This window comes from Anomalospiza imberbis, chromosome 6, assembly GCF_031753505.1.
Source record: "Anomalospiza imberbis isolate Cuckoo-Finch-1a 21T00152 chromosome 6, ASM3175350v1, whole genome shotgun sequence".
Lineage (NCBI taxonomy): Eukaryota > Metazoa > Chordata > Aves > Passeriformes > Viduidae > Anomalospiza > Anomalospiza imberbis.
This window is the reverse complement of record NC_089686.1, coordinates 34,308,250-34,332,883: the sequence shown is the minus strand read 5'-3', so window position 1 is coordinate 34,332,883 and position 24,634 is coordinate 34,308,250. Positions and strand designations below refer to the sequence as shown.

Sequence of the window (24,634 nt, the reverse complement as noted above, 5' to 3'; positions counted from 1 at the left end):
TAGGCCTAAACATTTTCCAGAGATTATCTGGGAGCTAGTAATGATAGTTACCTTGAAACAGCTCCTCCCTAATTGTGGTACCGCAGAAATGTGGTGAATTTGACAGGACCATTCCAAGAAAGGCGGGAAGGTGAGTCAATGTGCAGCCTTTCTGCAGGCATCAGCATACATTCGAATGGATGTCTGAAGTGCAGATGCACAAATGAGCCTGTGCTGAATGCTGCTATTACAAACAGCAAGGAGACTGCGCTGCTAAGGAATTACTCCAGCAAATCAATGCAGCCCCTTCAATCTGAACCGGCTCCTGCTAAAAAGCAAAACAAACTCCACAAAGTTGACTACTCTCAGTTTGGGTCTGTATGTTCAGGCAATGCCTGGTGCTGGAGTTTATTTCCCCACCAAATGCCCAGTGGTTTTAAAAGCGGTGCTGTTTTCTATTTCCCCTTTTACCCCAGCTTCTTATATTTTTGCCCCTTCTCCTACTGCTCCTTGTCCACTTGCCTTAACTGGCAGCTGCAGAGTAGTAGTTATGACTCCACATCTAAAGTAATTTATTTTCTTTCTTTGGGGGATAAGGAGGGGGGAGTGACTGAATTCTTTGGGAATGATTTATCGCACAGCTCTCAGGGGGAGCTTCATTTATTTGCCTAGCTGCATATGGTTTAACACCTATGGTTGCATGCTGATTATTATACAATGTTATTTTTCCCACTTGTATACTTTGCACCTTTTCATAGAGCAGATTAACTGGTCCCCAATGGCATGTTATTTATGACTCTGTTTGCTGGCTGTCTGGGAAGGGTCCTGGTCTTAGATTCTTCCATTCCCCCTGCTTCTGCTCTCTCCTACATACTCCCTTCTTCACCACACACACCTGTCACACTGAGACTGTGGGAGAATCACCTTTGGGCATCACACATATCATCCTTCTCAGAACTTCCAGAAGGGAAGAAGAGACAGAGGCCTCCCAAGCAGCAGCCTAGACAGGAAAGGATGCCTACACCACAGATGGAGCCAGAGGGAAGGGATGGATAAGAAGTAAGGAAGAAACATCACATTTTGACTTGCAAGGATACAAGAGCTCAGCAAATAACAGCATATATATTTGTTGTGAAAATGCAATGGAATTTCTAAGTATTCATTTCATACTCAACAGGAGCTTCTTTTGAAATTGCTTTATTTGGTATCAAGCCAGAATCGAAACTAAAATTAATTCAAAACAAAACCAAAACAAATCCTCTCCAAAAGAAGGGCTGGGAGGACTAATACCAAGGTCTGAAGACAAATAGTTGTGGCAGATGGGACAATAGTCACAGACTTTTAGCCCAATGGTTTTGACAGGTTAGAGGAGCACTGTGTTGGGAGGTACTGGCTCAAGATGCAGGAAAAGAATGAAGAAGGACAGATTAGAAGAAGACAGTAGAAAAGACAAAAAATTTCTGACACACTGGTTCCCTCCCATGAACTCTTGTTCTTGATACCATCAATGACACTTTTTTCATTTTCAGCTAGGGAGAAATTCAAATGCTAATCCCAAGTGTTATGCCCAGAGAAGACAGAAGCACAAAAATGTTTCCCAAGGAGTCAGCATTAGAATGTCATCCCTAGGCACCAAAATTTTCCAATTCAAATGCCACCATAACATCTTATTCAGACGCCCCTAAAGCACAATTATTCCTGACTACAGCCCCTTTAAAACCAACCTACTTTCCTGACAAAGTAATAGCTATCTCCTTTCTTCAGTATCCTGACTAATACTAACCAGCCACAGATCTTGGGGAGCCTACAGTCCTGTATTAGACATTTGGACAGTAACATGAACAGAACTAGCACTGAGAGAGAGACAGTCAGTTTCAAACTAACACGACTAGTTCAGTAATAGTGGAAAATAGGAAAAAAGCAGCAGAAGAAGCAAAAGTCCATGGTCTCATGTCTTTAAATAACAAGGTGGAAAGTGCTGTGCACCAAGAGTAGAACAAGACACCTAAGGAATAAGGCTGAGAAGGCAGGATAAAGACAGGTGTGGAATTACCCCCATTAATAACATTGTTTTGTTTTTCAAGAACCTCATCTGAATCTACCTGTGGCTCCCTGTTCTCTGAAGTGTTCCACATTTCCAAGGCATGAAGAAATTTGCTCCAGAAAACTGTACATTCAACAGACAGGTGCAAGGTCTCCCCACTCTAGAAAATAATATAGGCATTCAAGCTCTTTCTGTTTATCCTCACTTCTGAAAAGGAAAGTCCTAATAACAAATTAAACTCTTGTCTAACCTTGGTTATTTTTGGGGTATCCCAAAAATAGCTTCCTTGAAAAGAGCTTCCTTCTCAAGCTCTGTCTCATTATATGTTCACCTCACCTGATCAAGAGCTACACGGATTTGCAATATGATCTCAAGCAGACTCCTTTTTAATGCATGTGATTGCAGAAAGCCTCCATATGGATAAGGCAACATACCCATGAGTACATCAGCCCTTGAGGCAGTTACTACCCCTGATCAATAAGAAAGGCATGCAGGAAAATGGTGTAACTTCCTAACTAAGCACTAGAGAGAATGTTTTTGGGGGTGTCATGGATGTTTTCTTATCTTTTTTTTCCTGCAAGTGGGAAAAAAGACCCCTTAAGGAACACAGACAAACCAAAGAACTCAGGTCCTGGTAATAACATTTGATATAATCACATCCCATTTCACTGTGCAGTTCTCTGGAGACAAACTGCACCCAAGAATTAAGAGACTCCTTTTCAGGTGGAGGGGGGAATATATACAGATGTGAAGTTTTCAAGTTGTTTCCCCCTTTGAAAAGCCCTAAAGTTTGGGTTTCAAGTTGACTCAATTAAGAAAAAGAAATGTGAATACCACAATTCTTGTTTTCAAAGCTCATTCAATTATACTCTGTCCACTAAGAGCTCCTGACAGGAAAAAGATCTATCACTGGAATGCCATCATGAGATGCCAGCACGATGCCTGAGTGCCAGAGCTGAACAGAATAGGCCACATGGAATTAGTCCCCATTCACCAAGCAAGATTTTGAAACAAACAGCTATGGGTTTTTTCATTTTTTTTTTTTTTTCTTTTTTTTTTTCTGAACTAGGCACAGCACACAGAAACTTGTCTTCAGCTGCTAACCTTAATATATTACTCATTCTTCCTTTCAAATAACGTCATTTTCAAAACCCCAGTGACTGAAGAATATTTACTTGAGGCTGCTACTGCTGGTTTCTCCAGAGCTGTTTATTTTTCCATGCAGGGGCTCATTACATCATTCTGTGGTTTTCTTAAAGGTTGTCACGGTAAGCTGGATACAGGCTGGAAACTCTTGCTAACTAAAACCAAATCACTAAGTAGCACAAGTGAATTTGGAGATAACCCAACTCTGGAAGTGAGGAAAATCCCTGGATTCCTCAGTGGAGATGGGGTGCTCCTAAACAAGCAGCCATTAGATTTCTTGGAAGTGGAAAACATTATCAAATGCTTCCCTAGATCAAGAACTTAAGAAAAAATAATCACTTGGACTGTTTCAGGCTGAAATAGGTTGGGGGTGAGGGGAAGAGGCTGAAACAGTAAAACTAGAATGAAAAGACAGTTGCCAGCCATGCTGATTAGAGAACAGCCATTGCAAGAACCCCACCTGAATCACCTCCTGCTCTGGCAGTGTTAAAAACAACACATCACAGACAGCAGTGCTAGGTAACTGTCTTAGTTAGCTTAAGGTATCCATGTGCCTGCACATGTGTTTGTGCATGTTTGGGAAAAGGGAGAAGCAGCAAAAAATATCTTTGTCATCTTGTCACAATAATACTGTATTGATCTAGACCTTTTACTTGCCCCAAAAATAAAAATTTGGCACTTGCAAGATTTATACAGACAAAAAATGTCATTTTTAAGTGTACAAAAACATCTTTTCTGCTGTGCAACAGTCCAGATGTTTATATTTTGGTTCCTGCCTCTAGCTGAGAAGGTTTGAACGTGCATCTCACCCTACTGAGAAAAGACTGTCATTTAATTCTTTAAGGTGGGCTGGGGTAAGAGCACTAGCAATCCCTCCTAGCAATGCTCTTTTACTGAGCATAGAAAAAACTCACTGGCAAAATGCCTGGAGACATATAGATTCTCAGTCAAGTGCTCTAATCACTAGGCTGGAGTCATTCTGCTTTTCCTGATCCCTAGCTTCATCAGGATTTACACATGCCAAACAAAACATAAGTGCTTCAAAAAAAATGAGATCAGTTTCAGAAGAACCTCTTCTGTTTGTCAACACTAAACAGAAGATGGAATACTCAGATTTCAAATGCAGCCCTTACAGGAGACAGGCAGCATATATTACATGGGGTGCCACCAGCTCTGCAATGGTCAGCTGCCTGGTGGGTGGCTCACCTAACACTGACCAGAGACAATGACAGCAAATTAAAGAGTCTATTTGACTCCATACAGCAATTCTGAAATTCTCCTCATGGCTGACATAGCAATGGTGCTTGCTTTCTAAGATGTCCAGTGGCAGTGCTGATTAGAGAACAGCACACATCCTCTGACAGCAGTATTTGAAAACGACAGGGCCATATAATCACCACAGGGAGAAGAGAGATCAGAGCTAAGTGTTTCACTATACAAACTCCAATGAATAGGAAGTAAAAGATGAGTTAGGCTGGATATTACAAAAAGAAAAAATCTGAGATTGAATTCAGAGAGCAGAGCAACTTCCTTTGGGAAGAAATAAAATCTTTATTATCTAAGGCATTTATGGTACAGTAGAAAATGCTCCTCTCCTTACAGTATAAACATTCACTAGCCCTAAGGCAGTAGATTAGATGACCTACCAGGTCTTTACTCTTTTCTCACTTCCAATTTCAGTGATCCCATTAAACTGCTGCAAAAGCATACAAGATCTGCTCCAAGACTGTAAGCTTGGATAGACAATACAGCTGAGGCAACAAAAACTGAAGAGTCCAAATCTTGTGCTAGCAAAACTTATCCTAACCTTTTAAAACTAAATTTATAAAATGGAAATGTGCTAAGCATTAGCATTTCAAGTTGGGCCAAAGGCAATTAAAAACATCCCCCAGTTTTGCATGCCCATATCATGACAGCTGTTTCATCATCTACAGCCAAGATAGACTCGAAGACACTTGAAGAAACATGATTCTAAATTATAATTATCCCCCCCAGTTCTCTGCAGTTTGATCCTACCTACTGTACATTGCCTTTAACATATATTACAAGGGATGAAAAGAATGAAAGATACCAAACAAGGTGACTAGGTTTCACTATTTAAAAGAAAAAGGCTGAAATAGCCCACACTTTATACCACCTAAACCATAGCTCTAGGCAGTATTATTCCTTAATTATTTGTGAGAAACTGTAATGGCTGTGTATCTGTATGGCCCAGTGGGGAAATTTGGGGATAAAAGTTGGCAACCCAGTCTTTTAACAAGACCCTACAGCAAGCGAGCATCAGAGCAATCAGTAAGGCTGACTCAGATGAACCACATGTCTCCTTTTAGCTTGCTGTATAAACCACCTTTTACACAGCTCTTGAATTTTCCACAAGATCATTTATTTTTCATTTGTAGCATGCACTCACAATAATTTTGTCTGAGTAACAGAACTGACATCAGAAACAATTGAAAAAAGTGAGCAAAAGCAAAGTCACACAAGGAACGCTTCTGTGGACAAAATTCCAGTTCACATCAGGCAGCTTCCTAAAAATCAAAGCAATTGCATTTACAACATGAAAGCCAGCCTACTTTGGCTCTGTCAGGCCAAGAGAGGGTGGAAGACAGACCCTCCTGCTCCCAAGTCCATTTGCAACCTCTTAGCACTCACTCTTCTTTCCATTTCAGCTATGAAGTTTTCTGTATTAGAAAGTTGGTCTCCAAGATAGGTAGGACCCATTACAAAGGATTTCAATATTACACTGTCACCTTCAATTGTACTGTCAGCTGCTGGGACAAAACACAGAAGCTGAGTTAGCTCTTCCCTGAAAGACATCCTTAAAGAAGGAAGCTGATACTCACACATCATCTGAAGCTTCTGGATGACTCCCTCTGGCAGAGCCTACACAGACCACCCTGCTACAAAAAGAGCTGGGAGGTGAAGCTCAAGAGACTTGTTAAAACTGTGGTCTGGGCAATGCTGGCTGTCCTCCTGCCAAGAGCTCTTCATTCTGCAGCAAGAGAGTTTCACCCAACCTAGCACTGATTTCACCCTGAAGCTTGGAAGTGGCAGAGGAAGGTTAAAGGAACTGTCATGAATACCCTCTAGCTAATCCAGAAATACCAGATGATGTGGCACTTTGAGATATAACAATTTATCTGTTTAGGTGACTGGAATTATTCCAACAGCCATTCTAGGCATGTATGCTTCATAAAATATATGTAAGAGTAGCATCTCCTATTCAAATCTTAAAGTAAACCCATGGCTTCTTAAAGCAATTTTGTTGTCTTATAGTCCCCTTAATTTCTTAATTTCTCCCACCTCAGTAAAAACATCAGACAGAAACCATTCTTACTAAGAATCCCTAACCTTCCTCTTCAGATTCTCCAGCTTCTTCTCATTGCAATGACTCCACCATTTCACCCGCATCTCCAGTCTCAAGTTTTACACTCTGACTTCACGTCTTCCTGCTTTCCCTTTTCCCACTCATGTTCATGATCTCTTCTTTGCTGTTTTTTAGGCTTTGGTCTTCCCTCATCCACTCCACTACCCACAAAACAATCTCAACATTTTCTTAGGCTCACACACAATTAAATCACCTTTAGTTGTGAAATAATCTGCTAATTTCTCTATCAAAAAATAACCCTTGCAGAGAAGAATCTTGAATTCACTAGCAAAGAGCCCTCTTTTTGCATTTTTTGCAACTGCTTAGACCAAAATGACAGCCCAGATCTTTCAGCCAAATGCCTCAGTTCATATATCCATGCTGAACAACAAACTGAATAAAGATGACAGATGACTAAAATGAATTATCATATTAAGAAATTAAGAGATTCCCCAGTTATGGCTTGTGGAAACAAACATCCTTCATCACACATTGATTATGGCCCTTTGGCCACAAAAAAGGATCTTATCTGAAATTACTTTATAGCCTGGGCTGCAAGTAACCCTAGCAGAAAGAATGAAACCCTATGAAAAAAGAATGAAACAAGAACAGATGGTCAGGAGCTACAGACTAGTTAAAATAATTTTTTTTCAGATGGAACATTACCTGAATTCCTTATATTAGAGTTGTTCATTTTGGAATCTTTGATGACCAAGTGCTTAATCCAAAGGGTAGGTGCTGTGATTTCTGAAAGAATAAAAATAACAGACTTAAAGAAACTGCAGCAACTAGTAAAAATACACATGATAGTTACTCAGAATCAAAGCATAGTTTGGATTGGAAGGGACCTTAAAGAACATCTTATTCCAATCCCCCTGCCATGGGTAGAGACACTTTCCACTAGGCCAGGTTGCTCTAAGCTTCATCCAACCTAGTCTTGAACACTTCCAATGATGTCAGAAGAAGTCACAGCTTCTCAGGGCAACCTGTTCCAGTGCCTGACCACCCCAGTAAAGAATTTTTTCCTCATACCTAATCCAAACCTACTCTCTTTCAGTTCAAAGCTGTCCCCCTTATCCTGTCACTACATGCTCTTGTAAAAAGTCCCTCTCCAGCTCTCTTGTAGGCTGACTTCAGGGACTGGAAGGTACTAGAAGGTGTCTTCTGAACAACCTCAACCCTCTCAGTCTCTCTTCATAGAAAACAAGATGTCAGCTTCAATCATGCCATAACTGATCTATCATCTTCGTACAGACAGGTTAATCCCCCGGTGAGGTCTTCCAACTCTTATGAACCACCATTTGCAAATCTTCCATGAGGTTCTCTCATTATCTTCCTGTTTCGGAAAGTATATCTCTGCAGGCAAAACCTTTTCCCCCCCCCCGCTCTAATCCCCACTTCCTAAATTCTCAAAAAGTCTTTTTCCTCAAGACTAAGAGATCACAAACATTGCATTGAGTACTATAGCATATGCTGTTTCCCCCAGAAATCCAGATTTTAAACAGTGAATCCAGACCTTAAATTTTATTTTAACAGCCCAAGAAGGTCTGGGCCACAGTCAGTTCCCTAAAACAAGCAACAACAAAATCCGAAATAAATAGGCAGAGACATGAAGATATTTCTGGAAAGACTTGAAAGGAAGTCTGTTAAAGAAATAGGTTCTGGTTAGAAAAGCATGTCTGATGCACTAACCAAGACATCCAAACATAAATTTGTGGAAAATAAGTGCTTAGAGCACCTCCTCTGAGGTGTTATAATCAACTTCAAAACATATCTGAACCTGCCCTAAGCCACAGAAATGACATAACCTCAGAATTTGATTAGAACTGAGCAAAGCAGTACTTGCTACCATGGGCTAGAGCACCTCATGTGACATTTTCAGGACCGATAGTTTCTGAAAAAAATATCAGTTTCCACAAGAACACAACTTGAGTAGTACATCCTGATGTTTTTCTTAAGTTCCTCTAAGAACTTTTCACATGAGTTTTCCTGCTCCCTTGTTGACATTTACATGGATCTGCTCAGCAAAGGAGAAGCTGGCTGAGTAAAGAGAAACTGATTATAAATTACAAGAACATGAAAAAAAAAGAAAATTAATTTCTCCTTCCTAAATATTTTCAGCCACATTGATTGAAGGCATCATAGTAATTGTGTTCAGGACATTTTTTTTTCACAAGGAAGTACAGGCTGAACACTGTTAAACAAACTTTTACTGCTGCTGGAATACAAAAAAATTGCCTCATTGGCCAGATTCACTCCACTATTTTATCAACATTCAGCCATCATATGCTTTTATAAATACATATACCTACATGCTTTGGTTTATAAACTATTTCTACTTGTGTGCTTTTCCCCTTCCTAGCTCTTACCCAATGTTTAATTTGAGGTACTTCTCCCCAAAATGGGCTTAAACTCCTGTATCTGGGATGAAATTTAGCTCTGAATCTGCACCATATGGACCAGATATGTCTACAGCTGAAAAAAGAGGGACAATCTAAGTCAATAGATGCTGAAGAATGATGAAGGCCTTTAGAAATACAATGGTGTACATCTTTCAGTGAGGTTGAAAGGTGCACAAAAAGGAATTTTGTGAAAAAAGAGAAAGATAAAGAAAAGGAAATTAATTCATTGGAATCTACCATAAAAATGTGTTTTCAATCCAGGTAACCTGGACATCTTTTTGGATTATAGGCACCTCTGAACAACAGATCTGTGGAAAGAGTAGATTCCCACGGAATTAAGAGGTGAAGTTTACCAAAATGAAGAGATGTGTAAAGAAGATATTTAGGAAATTATTACACCTTGCACATGGAAACTAAATAGATGGTGAAAACAAAATAACAGAGCCTAGAAGTGCAGGAGGGAATATAAAATTTCAAAACTATACTAAGGACATTAATAAGACACTCTTCAGCAGAGGAGAATCTTGCCTTAAAAAAAATTCATTATAAACACCTCTAAGATCTGCATTATAATACTATGAAATAATTTTTAGAGAGATGGCTGTGTTATGATTCAAACCTTGGATGGGAGAGTTTAAGTTATCTGATTTACATTATCTCTGGCACCGCTCTGTTATGCCCTCAGGGAAGATGGTAGGGAGTGGGAGGGGAACTTATGCATGAAATGTGAATTTCCATTATCCTCTAATGCGGATGAAAACATGGGAAAGGTGAATCTTCATCTTAGAGTTGCTGAAGTCCAAGAGGCATCACACATTTCAGGGGCAGCTGAGTGTATGCAATGCCCTTTGGAAAAAAGTCAGCCACTTGTGTATGGAAGGCAGGCAACCAAAGGCAAAACATGAAAAAAAAAATCTACACTGTTATTGTCCATTCATGTTGATACCAGCTCCACCCTGGCTGCCTGACTTTGAATATATAGGTTTACAGGAACCCATCAGTTCTCAAATTCAGTGAAGTGGAATGGGATCTGAACTTTACTGCCTTTGAACACCTATGAAGATTTCAGACCTGACAGGTGAATGGATAACTGCTTTGCTTTTTTCTGTCATTTGTGTCAGACAGAAAGTACAAGCCATTCCTCAGGAAGACCTACCCAGGACACTGGGAGAGTCTTCTAGTGAAGCATCCCAACATGTTTGCTTGGATAGGATCAAGGGATTGCTCAGGATGACATCCTGAGGTGTCTGGTCCAACCTTCTGCTCCACACAGGGTCAGCTTCAAGAACAGACCAGGTTGCTCAGGACTTTAGAATCACAGAATATCCTGAACTGGAAGGGACCTGCAAGAATCATTGAAATCCAGCTCCTGGTGCTGCACAGGACACCCTGAGAATCACACCATTAATTGTTTAATCTTACAGCCACCACTGAAATCTACTTAGTCCTATTTTACTAATAGAGATGACAAAATAAAGAGTGACAAACACAGAAGAGATTATTCATCAGTGCATAGCCTGATTAACCTGCCTGTCTGTCTGCTCTCCAGAGTCATAAGGGACACTGCTAATACAACAGGAGGCCATTGCACTAGTCATGCTCTCTCAAAGTCTTGGAGATAAGGTCTTGAATAATATATTGCAATGTTTTTGAGAGTCAATCTTTCATCATTCAGTCCAAGCCCATTTATCAGACTGGAGTTCACCTACAAATCAAATGTGAAGTTTTTTGATTGAAAATGTTTTTCATGGAAGGCAGAATAACACTTTTTTTCAGATTCTGCCTGTCACCAGAAGAACCAGAAAAGGTGTGTTCACTACACCACTTCAAGAACTTTGTCCAGTTCTATTTGAATGACCAAAATGTTGAAACTCTCCTAGGAGGAGCTTCTGAACAGGCTGCATTAACCACATCATCTCACTCATGCATTTTACCAGCACATTCTTTCTTTTATATATCTATGGGTACCCTCTCAGAGGAAAACTTAAAGGTCAGAAGTTTGTGATTGCCAACAGTAATTTAATACAATATCAGCTTACTGTCAGGAGGAACCCTCTTTTGATATAAACAAGAGAGAGCCAGCATGGCTTTAGTCCCCTTTGTTTATTTGAGAGTGTTTTTTATGTGAGAGCTTTGCTGTTTCTTAAAGCTCACAAGAAGGTTGTTACAAATCTACGATCACTAAATATGAAGTGATAGAACTACAGCATCTTGCCATTAAATATGCTTATTTTAGCAACACTAAAACCCCACCACCCGTTTCTGCAAGAAAGCAGGAAATATCAATGGAAAAGTACCTCCTACTCTTGCTCAGTAATCTCCATTTCTGCCTTTGATCCAGCTTAAAAAATGTACAGGCTTTGTAAGTACAGCAGTCCCCTGTGAAAATGCACAGGCTTTGCCTCACTGCCTTATGGTCTACAGTTTCAGATGGGTCACAGAGTGGTTCATACTTCAGCCCATAGCTTCACTATAATGGTTGTGGGATTAAACCTGTAGAAAACAGGCACTGCTTCCAAGCTACATACAAGATATAAGCAGCTGCTGTTAGGCCCATTCACTACCAAAGGAGCACTATTCCCACTGGTATTTATATTTGTATGTGTAAAAGGCTTGAACCCTCTGTGATGACAGCCATTTTATCCTTGTTTAAAGGCTTCCAATAGACTAAGGTCCGATATTCCCTCTCCAAAATAATACAATTGCAAGATTGCCTATTTGAGAAGGAAACTGCCTGGGTGGGCCATGAATTAAGTGGGCCCAGGACAATGACTTCATTTGCTTAAATAGTATGTGCGTCAATGAAAGCATTTGCTAAATAAAGAAACCTCCCAGCAATTTTCTTCCAAGTCAACATTCACAAGCTGTGGTTTAGCATTACCCTTCCTTTTGTGAAGCTGTAACACATTGCAGAGGTTAAGAAACTCCCAGTGTTAGTATCACCAGAGTGGAGATAGTAAGGACAATCTAAAGGAAGTGGCCACTTCTGATTTGATGCAACTTTTTTTTTACTTGCTAGGACACACTTTTTCCTCCAAGATTACACCAGGAGTCTGATCAACTGGTGTTATTGCTGGATTCCAGAAAAGTGGGGAGGATGCAAAAGGATTAGGGAAAATGCCTGAGTTTCCAAGGGCACTCTCAAATTTGGATAACTTATGAGATTCACTGGCTTGTCTGCTTTGCAGGATATAGAAAGCATTTGAGCCATAAATCCTAGAGAAAGGAGAGAGGGAAATAGCTTTTTTTGTTGTTATTTTAAGGGATGTTCTTACCTTCTCCATCGAAAATAGGCTGTGTTTCCATGGTAGGCGTTGGCTTCGAACCATCATCTGAATTGAGGGTTAGAAAGAATCGAAAAGAAACTACCATTATTGAGGTAAATACTATCTACTCTCCAGTACTGTTGAATGATTGGGATTTGTACATGGCCCAGCCAAGTCCGGAAGAGAGAGAAGACAGACAGAACAAAATCATTTTATGCTAAAAGCATTAACATTTTACATAAAATATGCATTAAGCCCTTTTGGTACATTTAAAAAGCCTCCCCACTCCCTCCTCAAACCACTGGTGCTTATCACCTGGTAGTCTCCCCAGAAGGCAATTAACTGTGTATTTAGTTTCAGGTCAGTTTAGTTTTACACAGGCCATTTCCTGAGACAGCAAAGGTTCTGGAGATTGCTGTCCTATTGCGTCTTTCTCCTCACTCCTTTTGCTCAAAAAGAAAAATTCTTCTGAAACTTACCTGTGTAGAACTGGCACCAGCATTTACTGCAGAGCTGTTAGAACGGGATGGTCAATAGCAAATCTTTTTTATTTCCAATGACTGCATCAAAGTGTTCTCTAATTGCAATGTGGCAGCAATGTCTTCCAATGGAAAATTGTGGAACAATAATTTCTCTTACATTAGGTTTAGGTTTAGTTGAGTCTGTTTTGCCCATGACAGTATTTGGTGAATGATGTCTCCTGGACCTTATCTCAACTCACAAACTTTTGATACATTTTCTCCCCTATCCAGTTCCAGACCAGAGTGATAGAGCAGCTTTGGTGGGTGCCTAGCATCTAGCCAGGGTCAGCCTACTACACCTAGAATTGGGCTTTTTTTTCTGTTTGAAATATAGTGACTTAAACCTTCAATTTCTAGTAACTATTCTTTTTGCATGTGTTATTGGCAAGAATGACACTAGGCAGCAAAGTGGGCAGTAACTTAAAATGTAAAGTTGCACAGTGAAAATCTGTTGGAAGGAGGAGTCCATGCCAGAAAAGCCAGGCTTGCCTCTGTCTCCATGACCATCAGATGCATAGGGCAAACACTCTTGAGGAAACGTACATGAGACAGTCCTTCCTAGAGGAAGCAGTAACTGCCCTTAGCCTTCTCTTATATCAGCTTCATTTACAAAAGTAAGAGACCATTGGAAGAGGAAGGGAAGGGCAGAGATGGAAAACAGAACTTTTAGACTTTTTCCACCCATACCTGTATTTGCAGTTTTTTTAAGTGAGGAAAAGCTTGAATGCCTCTTCCACAGCTCATTTATTTTATGCATTTCCACACAAAGTAATCTAGTTCACAGAAAGCAAAAACATGCTGATAATTCCATTTCAACCTCAGAGATCCACTGAAGTAAAGGACATTGACAGAAATGAGAGAGACATCCTGTTGTCATGTTCCTCTTCATTACTGTATTTGGTTTTATGCTAAACTGCAAGCGTAACAAAAAATACTTAGAAGAAAAAGTACTTACCATTCCTCAGTCAGCTCTTGTTCTGAGCTTTTCTGTTATTGGGCATTACCAGTAACCTGGATAAACTGTATTTATTTTTTTTAAAGCTTGAGCAACTGATTTGGAAAAAAAATCCTGAATATTTCTTAAATTACAAGGAGAAAGGTTTTGCCCTTTAAAGGCTCTTTGGATAGAAGTAAATAGCTGATCTTCACTTTTTATGTTAGAATAGGTTGCTCTGTTTTTGCAAGGCTCCAAGAGCCAGAGCTATGGCTTGTTATTTATTTAGAATGGCACTTCACACTGTAATGAAGCAGTGAACAGAATGTAATTAGCATGACTGGCTTTAAAGATTGAGAAACCAACCCCAAACTGCTGAAGACACTCATAGAACAACTAGAAAGGTTAATAATTCTCAAGTTATACAAAATAGGAGGAGATCTGGTGTTTAAAAAAGACCAGTGCAATAATAAGTTTCTTCTTGCTCTCATGAATGCTTCTGCACCAAATAATTACAGAATTGCTTTTCCGATTTAAAGCAGCAACCTGGAAGCCAACAATGGGGGGAAATTAGAAGTGGATCTGAGCCACATCACTTGATCCAAATCATTATTTGAAATTTGGCAGAACACAGGATGTTTCAGGTTCAGGGAGATTCTTTCACGTTCATGTATGTGCAAGGAACACAGCAGTAATTACAATTTGTCAAATACATTCTTCTTAAAGAGAATTTTGCAGCAGCCTTTGTATGAGGTTAGCCACTAAGCTACTGGAGAGTATTAAACAAACCCTTCAGTTCAAAGCTATTGTTTAGGATAATCTCAGTAAAATGGCTCAATGGATTACACAATCATTTCCTTACTGGATTACTAAGGCCAAATTGTCACTAAGTCCACATTGCAGCAGCACCCAGCACAGTATTAAGGGTTTTGCAAATAGAGAGAAGTATAATCATTCCCCTGTTGTTCAAGCAAGTACAGTTCTACAGTTCTTTCATCACACATACAAGAAAAAATGCAATAGACAAGAACCCTGTAATTACATTCACCATTTTTCAAAAATCAAAAGCCAAGGATATTTCTGATTATTTTTTAAAGGTCATGAAATAATCAAATAAAAGACAAAAATTGCACTTCATTAAAAACACCATGCTCACTTCCCAGCTGCCAGCTTCTTACTCTGAAACTAACATTTTTTTTTTCTTAAACTGGAGAATTCTCAGCAAGTCTCAGTGTTCCAAATTAGCTTATGTCAAGTTTCACTGCTGTTCCCTTTCGGCAGGAAAACCACTCTAGCACTTCCCTGCTCTTATTTGATTTTTCCTCTCGCTCAATACTCCATTTGTCACACTGAATATTTGTTCCACTGGCCTGTTTGCTCCTCACAAACAAGGCATAAGTCCTATTTTACATACCTGAAAGTTTTGAAAAAACATTTTGTATTCCTTAAATAAATATTTCAATATAGAACAAAACCCTGAACTATTCCAGAGGCCTAAGGTCTCCTCTGATACTATATGAGAAGTATATCATACTGTTACTTTGGGTACAAAGGTAATGAAGTATGTCCACTGGGTACAGTCTCTTCCTTTCTTCAAAGAGCTGTTGAATTCCACACTTTCAAAAGAGGCATGCCACTGCAATAGTTCCTTATACACAGCATGTCACAGAGATTAAAGAGATCAAGTGTTACTTCGTAATCCCTCTAGATAGCAATGCTTTCAGATCAGGAACTCATGTAATTCAGAACCACATCCCTTGGCTGCAGAGTATTTTCAGAGCCTTGAGGAGTTCACTGGCATACTTCTGGTTTTACAACCCAGCATGAATACCCACTTTCTTTTTCCAAGACCACTGTCTAACAGACAGTATCACTCAGTAGAATACCTCCTCACAGGACATTTTAAAGCTATAAAACTCCTCCAGTAACTGTCCTTTTCCTAGGGTACACTTGGAAAAGTTAAGCAGATTTTTCTGGCTCAATTGCTGTCAACTTTAAAATGGTATTTTTATCTGGCCACAGGAAAAGAGTGAAACAGGCAGGTCTAAATGAGATTTCCTAAGCCATTTTCACATTAAGGTATCTTGGATATAAACCAGAATTCCAGAATTCCTCTACTACTGTCAGAAGCTCATAAGCAAGAACAGTATTTATTGCACTTGACTGACATTGTCTTGAAACAGGGATAATTACTTGCACATCCTGATCTACTACTGCTGCTGGGCAAGAACTCTTTATGCTCTCACTAGAATACCCTTCCCCATGTCTTATCATTGCAAAACATCTAGCAAGTACCCACATCTGTAATGACTGTAGTGTACACTGGGGTTGAGGGAGAAGAATATCCAGTCCATGCAAAGGACGGCTGTTAAAGTGATCATTTTACTTTGAATGGCATGCACTAAGGCCATGAGCAACACAAATTACGTCTGGAGAAAAGTAAACTCCTTGACATAAAAAAGCATTATTACTGTGGAAATATGTGAAGTAACTGCCTGCTGCTGTGAATTACCATTCTCGACTCAAGCCACCTAATGGAAGCTGTAGAAAGGGGAAAAGTCAGGAGATAAAAGTGATGTACTGAAGGTTGATGTTGCTGAGGAAGCACACAGGTCTTGGTCTGCTAATGTGATGATGCAAGTATTCAGATGACTTGTGCAGTGAGTATATTTTTCCTGGGTAGGAGATGTGATGTGGGAGGCTAATGTTGTGTTCTGACTGGAATGAGGCAATCTGTAAACATTTCTTCCATTTTGAAGAGCACAGGTGTTTATGGAGTCAATCATCCAGGCTATATACAAAATCTAATCTTTTCTGAAAGTTTATAGCTTGAACATCAATGGTTCCCAGACTTGAGTCAGACTGATAGAATAAGTAGATGACAATTTTAAGTGCATAGCTCTGCTCTGGGAAGAGGCAGCCTTCTTCCAGTGTCAACTGGTTCCTTCACTTACCATCATCTGGTTTTGGCTGAGTCATTAGAGAGCACAGCTGAAGCTAAATAGGCAACTTAGAGCACAGGGAGAGCCAGGACAATGAGTGAACTCTTAGCAGGTCCTATTTGATGCAGCAAAGTCCACCTTTACCAAACCTGTCAAGCCAAAAGCAAGAGAGAAGAGCTGTCCTAGGCTCCAATACTCCTGAGGGACTCAAGTCATACACACTCATTCCTGCAGCTTTAGTAGCTCTGGTCAGACAAAGAGCTGCCAGGTCAATTAGGCTCCTTGTATCCATGCAGCTCCTGAATCTTGAAGATGCAGTTTTGACTTTGACATTTCTATGTATTACCCCCAGATCCAGGGTATTTTAAGTATTTTAAAAGGAAAAAGAAAAAAGACAACAAAACTTGTGTTTTGTGTTTGCACTACATGGGGTCTTAGACAAAAATACATGTCCCTTCTAGTACTGCAGGGGAGGAGCAAATTGTTGCCTTAACCACAATCCTTCTCTACATTAAATGAAACAATTTCAGCAAGTCATAATTGATTTAATAGTCTATGCAACTTTTATGTACAGACATATACTGCCAATATAAGTGCAGAAAGCATTCATGCAAAGAAAATTCTTTCAATCTGGCCAATCAAGGTAAGTTTTTGCAAGCAGCTGAAATAGAAACATACCAGTGCAGATAGACTTCCAACCAAGTTTTCAAACTCCTGTCCACAGAATCATTTAGGTTGAAAAAGACCTCTAATATCATCAAGTCCAACCACTTCTATGCATGGAGATCCCACAGCTGGTACAAAAAACTCCAGCTTTTTAAACAAAATCAGGAAAAGCCATGTTCTCACTCTTTATTGCTTTAATTTTAGAAAACAGCAGCAATGTGCTGCCTTTGGATATAACAACCCCCAAACACTTGGACATGGATATGTGAAGTAGAATTCTGCTTAAAAAGGGGAAAATATGACTAAGTGCTAAACATTCAAGGGCTCTGTGGGGCTTAATGAGCTCCTGACTGCAAAGGTTGATTTGCACTGTCATTGCAGTAATTTTTCTCTTCCTACGTCAACTATTCTGTATGCCATATGGATGTGGGCAGCCTTTACTTCAGCACTGCATTCCAGATATCAACCAGATAGGATAAGGAGCCTTTCCTTGTGCCTTCTGGAAGGCATTAGTTCCCCCCACTTCCTTCTCACATCTCCCTCGCAGGTGCATCAACATGAAAAAAGCCACTGAAGCCCCAAGGACTTTGTGGTCCAATGTACTCAGTGTTTGTTTGGCAGCACAATTCTTCGCCCTGCAAGAAAGCCTATCCCATGCACAGACAGCTGGAAGTAGCTCTGACCCCTGTGACACAATTCAAAGCCTCCTCTGTTTGGCTTTTTGATTCCTGATTGACACACTCACTGCCAGGCGGAGATAAATGCTGCTGGAAGGACAATGTTGATCTGCTCGACTATTCTTGTGAAGGACTTTTTCAGAATAATAAACAAAAAACACTGGTGTGCTTAAGTGTCTGAATAGAACTGAAGGTAGACAGAGAGGGGAGTGGAGTGCTTTACAGAGGCTGGCAAGCCGACTGAAGAGTTAATTGTCTGGGTGTACAATGAGTTTATTCTGACCACAAACAAAGAGCTCCCTCTTCCTGGGTCTGGTCCTTCAAAAGCAAACGTGTCAAAAGCAGTCTGGAGCAGCACTCATTAATAGCAATGCTCTAGTCTCCAGGGTTCAGTGGCTTTAAAACTATTGAATCCTGAGATTCAGACAGAATCTCTCTAAAATCCAAAGTCCTTGTTTACTGCCTAAATTCTAAAGGCAGTTCTACAGTAATTAGCCAAAAGAAACCTCCTCTCAAACCTGTCATTCTTTGCAGCCTTTGAACAGCTTGTTTTGAAAAATTAAGACATAGCAAGGTATTACCCTTCAAACATAAAATTGTAGACACCTTCCCCAACATGAGATCCAGTTTCATATTATTGCAATTATGTGTCATGTAAAAGTGACCCTTAATGCCTCATACTTGGAAAGATACAAAACCCCAGCCCACATCTGGACCTGCATTTCAGAGCTTGCACTATAATAGTTCAAACCAATACAATGTCCAAAACCACCCCCTGCCTCTGGGAAAGTTCAGATCCAGATTCAGATTTGAACTTTGCAGGTTGAACCAAGCCCTTACAGTATTTACCACTTAAAATACCTGACTCCCTTCTGAAAGCTGTGCAAACCTTTCTGGGGAGAAAAAATATCTTCCTCATACTGCTGCATGGAAGACAAGGCAGTTGAAAACTGAGCCATTACACTTTACCATTTTGATGGCAAAACTCCTTGGGATTTTGGTGTCAATGCAGAGACACTACAGGTTATTTGAACAAGCAGCAGCTATAAAGATCAGAGAATTAAGCTGAACTGTTAGCAAACTTTGCTTCACTACTTGTGAAAAGTTGTTGTTTTAATACACTTACAGAAATGTATCATTCCAAAGAACATTTTTCTGAAGTGTATGGGCATGCTTCCAAGCAGAAGACAAACTACCTTAAGATTATTAAAGCCATTATTTAAGAGCACTCACCTAATTCAAATTTGAGACTCACCCTCTGCTCTCCCCTTTCTCAAGCTAAAATCCCCAACACAGCGTAATCAACTAATTTAGGAGGACAGCAGGGAGCCACAAGTTTGTGTGATCTCTCTTTCATTCTACTGAGCAATAAGTGAGGGATTCAAAACCTCAAAAACTGTGAAATAAGATTTCTTGGTTTGCAGCCAGTTTCTCTCCAAATTGTAAACAGTAAACCGCAATTTTAACCAATTTTGCAGGCTTGGACTTTTGGACAAGAAGCAGCAGTACCCCACAGGTAGCCTGAGTACAGATTTAACTCAGAATAAGGAACCTGTACACAGTCCTGCTGTTTAGAACCAGAATTCTTAGATCATTTTTGGGCCAAACTCCAACACAGAGATGATCTTCTCTATAAAAGCAATTTGTATATAAGATATGGGATAAAGAAGCATATGATCAGATTTTAGTTTGATTATCAGAGCATTTCTGAGGTCAAATGCAAGGAAACTTAAATGGAGAAGACCTGTCACTGCGTATAGATTTACCTTACTGAAGTTTTACAGTTTTCAGACTTCACAGCCAAACTCCTTCCCAAAAGGCAAAATAGGTCTCTTCAAATATTTGGAAGTAATAGGAAAAATAAATGCCCAAGGCCAGATTTGAACCTTATCTGTTAAAAAGGTGAAGCAGGTAATAAAGGTCAGGTTACTTTTGAGACTATCTTGAGTTCAGATTTGCACAAAAAGCTTTATTCTTGATCAACGTGGAATCACTGTCAAACTGTGAAGACATTGTCCCCACTGTGCCCTCCCCCACTTTCAGAGGCTTATTATTCTCACCCTTCTGTAACAATCCCAGCAGTAGTTTTAAGCAAACAGAAATCCTTAAGCAAACAGAAATCATCCTGTGACTTAGAAACACATGCTCTTGCCATCAGCTCTGACCTATAGAACCAAGCCTACACTTATGTCACTGTCTCAAAGAGAATGACAATTAGGTTCCCAGTGATTTTAATTGCCTTGATTTAAGTCAAAAACCATAAGTTCACTTCCAGAGTGGCTCAAATTGCAGGGAGGAGAAAAAAAAAAAGAAAAAAAAAATAAAAGAACCTGCATATCCATTCAAAGGCTCTTGAGGGAGCTGCTAAGATACAAGTAATTTTTCTTAATCTACCATTTCCACTATATCAGATTCAAACTCTTCTCCCTTTGAGCTTAGTTCCTCCCTTCCATCATAGGTAAAATACTGCAATTCTTTGGAAGAAGGGACTATTTCCCTGGTATTGCTGCATTTTTCTATCCAGCTGCTGTTCTGGCTACTTTACTGAGTTAAAAACCAAAACATTCTCTTTTTTTTTTTTTTAATTACTGTATAAGCTATACAGTATTTTTACCTTGAAAGATGATCATATTCTCAATCCCACGGTTTCAAAATTCATTCTTTTACTTTGTTCATATATCTTCTGAAATAAGCTATGCAGTAGCAGGGACAACACTAAAATCCCTCTGTGGACCAGAGTCCATTAGCCCCACTGAACAGCTTGCCTAGAAATGCTACATGTAAGTGCCATACAGTGACTTGTATGTTTATTTCACTATAATAATGAATAATGAATAATTAAGATAATTTCAGAACATAGTATCTAGCAGCAGATAAGCTATGAGCCCATCCTCACCAGCAACGTAAGAATGTTTAAAACGCTCTAGTTCAACTACTTGTTGAGAAAGGAGAAGGGGAACAAAGCTCAGAGTCCCAGCTCAGCTTCCAGGCTCTGCTTCTGTCATCTGGTAAGTTTTCAGACAGGATCTCAGCCTGCCTGTCATTGCAGACTGATGTTTCACAGCTGCTAGCAATGTTCTGCACAGCTAAAGAAATGAATCTCGACCACCATGGAAAGTGGCTCTTCTCCTTATGAACCAGGAACAATTTCCCTGTGTAAAAAATCAGCTACAACAACACCTGGGAAGGCTGTTGGAATGCCTTCAAAACTAAAAAAACACATCCAGGCTGCAGAAAGAGGCTCCCAATGGGAGCAAAGAATATTTTTCATTCAGCTGTGTACTTAAGGTGTCCTTCAAGAGTCTGATGCCATCCCCCTTCTGAGACACACATCTGAGGGGAACTGGAGGCACAGCTAAAAGAATCAGTGCAACTAAACAGTTTTTTGGTATGGTCATAACACATAGCACCAAAATCTACCTGTTACAAAAAATCATAACTACCTAACACATTTGCTGAAGAATGATGACATATTTATCAAGTACCAAGGGCAGCTGGCTGTAGGGATGGCAGTCAGTTTCAAAGTAGAGTGTCCAAGGCTCATTTTGACCAGCAGACACCTTCACAGGTCAAATGGCATAGAAAAGCTTTGCTGTGGTAAATACAACCCAGAAATTATACAGTTGTAAATCCAGCACTTCCTTTTTTTTCTACAGAAAAGGATCAAGGTAATGAAGATGAGAGGAAGGATTGAAATAACCTTATTCTTCAGGGAGATTAACAATTGAAAGGAAATAAGCTGTTATAAACACTGAATAAAGAAGAATTAGAAAACTGCATCCAAGTGCATATCAATATAGGTTACAACCAAATTATTTGGAAAAGCTATTGCCAATCCATAGAAGGGATGTTAGCCATCCTGTCCCAAGAAGGAGTACTGTCTGTAGTAATAAACTGAGAAAAGGGAGGTGAGTTAGAAGAGTCAATGTAATACATAGCTGCTCCAGACAGTCCTGGCACTAAGCTTCTTAGGGAAACTGGAGAGAAGAGGCACAACACAGAGAAACAGACTACCAATATTTTACAGGCTGACTAAATCACAGTCAGCAAAAGCTGGAATATAGACTGTTAGGAATGTTTGTTGGTGGCTTTTTTTTTTTTTAATCCAAAGCAGAAACACCTCCAAAGTGTCTGTACTATTTACACTGTAGAGTGAGTGATGAGATCAAGAAATCAGCAATAGGTAGCACTGAGAATGTTTAAAAATAGATTGAAAGAGGGGAAGTAGAGGAAGAGATGCTTAATGTTTTTACAGCTTTGTTCTTAGTAGAACTCTTCTATATCTCACCCTGTAAACACTACAAGTATTATAGATACTGCAGATTTTTAAGCTACAGTATCTTAATTTTGAACCATCTTCCATTTGGCTCACTGCCTTGAGTGACATTTGAAATAAAGCAGGGAGCAAAAAAGTTTCCACACAACGAAATATTTTGCTTAAGGCACCATATCTCATAGCAAGATTTTTAGCACTTGACATTGCCCCAAACTTTGAGCAAAGTTTGCAAAAAGCTCTATAGCACTGTCAACAGCTGCCTGATCACTCCTGGCAAAAGCAACAACCACCTTATGATTGTTTAGTTTAGCCTCTCTGGTTTTATTCTACCTACAATATATCACTTTTTTTTTTCCAGGAGCCTCTGCTTTGATGTGAAGTATTCTCTGTTTCCACACAGCCAAACAGACACCCCCTCCTCAACCACCTCTCCTGAAAAGCTGCTCAAAGTCCACAATCAACTACCACCTTGTCACTTCAGGCTGTGCAAGAGCCCAGATAGCTGCAGCTGTGGAAAAGGGAGTACATCTGAAATGCCCACAAGAACACTGTGATTCTGATCAAGGAAAAATATTTAACAATTGTTATGCAAGCTTTCTATAATAATAACAAGATCCCTAGCTTTGGAAACATTTCAAAAGCTACCTAATAATATAATATACAGTGAGCTGGGGCAAGGGGCATGGAATGGTGTGGTTGCAGCACCACGCTTTCTTCCTTCTCTCCCCAATATCACTCACATTCCCTTTCACTCCTCTCCTTCCAGCTCTGGTCTCTTCAAGGTAAAGACTCTATAAATTCTCCCACATCTTCAAGGCCTATAAGTGGGGGGTTGGAGACAGCAGAAATTTGCCAGATCAATGGCCATTTGAAATTCAGACATATGGCTGAAGCCCTACAGCTGCATGTGTTAATTACCACACGTGTCCCCTGTAAAGCAGTCTGTTAAACACAAAAAGAAAACAGGAGAGAAAAAAGCCTTTCCAAGGGATTAAGTAAATAGTCTAAATTTTTGACCCTGCTCCCCCAGACACATGCCTGTGTATAAGCTGCCTTCCTTTCTCCCAACACCTGCATACTGAGGAAGCACAAGACCCCTGCCACCTCTAGCCATGTGCAGCCAACCTATCTCAGAGTGTACTTTCCCCCTTCTAGCTCCTCATTTCCAGCTTCTTCTCTCGCCAGCCCCTCTCCCCTTCTCCTTTAGAGGACTAATTCCTGGCTGACAACCAGACTAGCCTTGGGCTTACAATATGCCTTTTCATTTCCTTGCAGGCAAAGAGAATGGATACCTCACTGTTATATCTGTATCGCATGTGTGAAAATGAAGAAAAAGGAGAGGGGGGAAATATATGTTTTTCCACTGCTTGTTTCCACAGGTTTTTTTTCCTCCCTGGATCATTAAAGAGGAGTGTCAGAGCTTTAGTGAGTGAGCACAACTTTGCTCTCTAACTACATAGCTCCAGCTTTTCCACCCCAGAATCTGAATATTGTCTAAAGGAGGTTTTCTATTTGATTATGAAACCAAAGGAATAGTTCTTCTCTGTGAGGGAAGGAATGGAGAACAGAGGGAATCAGATATGGTAACAGTAGTGCTGGAAGGACCTCCAAAGGACCTAATGTGTTTCAGAAGGAAATGAGTATGTACCAATAAAGCACCTCAGTGTACACAGCGTATAAGTGACAACGCATTCTCAACATTAGAATATTTTTATTTTAAGGTGAAGGTCAATCTTCAAGTTACAGACTGCCAGACATCTACAGATGTATTGTTCAAAATGAACCAGAGACAGCTGATTTTAAGAATCATCTCATTTAATGGCATATTTGTGAGAAGCTGAACAGTCAAGATGAAACCTGTCAAGTCCTTACACAAATTGCTTTGATGCAGCACCTGAAGGTCCCATCAGAAACTGAGCACCAAGATGAGCACAGGAACATGTAATAAAAGACATGGACAGTGCCCAGAAAAATTCAGTCTGTGGGGAAGACTTCTATCCTTAGCCTTTATCAAAGCATTTTGCAGTACAGCTCCCTTGCTGTCAACATAGAACAAAAGTCCAGATGAGCGCACACAGGAAAGCTGTTACTCCAGATAGATCTGTTGTAAAGATCTATCTTTAATCCCCCTAGGAGACATCGCAGAACTTGAACAAACATTGGAGTTGTCTCTCCAGCTTCTCCCTACCTTATTTAAGGGCACACATGGTCTGCATGCATTCAAGATTTCCCATCACAATTTCATAGTTTATTTCTCTTATAGAAAAACTTTGACAGAGCTCATGGGGCAAAGGAGCTGAAAGGAAAGTATTTCCAGCCCCTTGACCAAACACCTGCACCACGACAAAACACATTTCCTGGTGCATTACACTGATTTGAAAGAAAACAACACTAACATTCAGATGTCTAGATTG

General features: G+C 39.9%; 1 protein-coding gene across 9 annotated transcripts in view; it reads right to left on the bottom strand.

Annotated features, from left to right (window-relative positions):
* SMOC1 (SPARC related modular calcium binding 1) overlaps positions 1-24,634 on the bottom strand; it is a 159,477-nt gene that overhangs the window by 35,516 nt on the left and 99,327 nt on the right. For 7 of the 9 annotated variants that reach the window (XM_068193247.1, XM_068193251.1, XM_068193244.1 and 4 more), the window contains exons 6-7: positions 12,214-12,303; positions 7,203-7,283 (exon numbers count right to left, since the gene is read on the bottom strand). The exons of 1 other annotated variant lie outside the window; for it this stretch is intronic. In XM_068193247.1, coding sequence (XP_068049348.1) covers positions 7,203-7,283; positions 12,214-12,303 — 171 coding nt within the window. The remainder of the gene's footprint in view (positions 1-7,202; positions 7,284-12,213; positions 12,304-24,634) is intronic. One more of the 9 variants, XM_068193245.1, reaches the window with a different exon arrangement.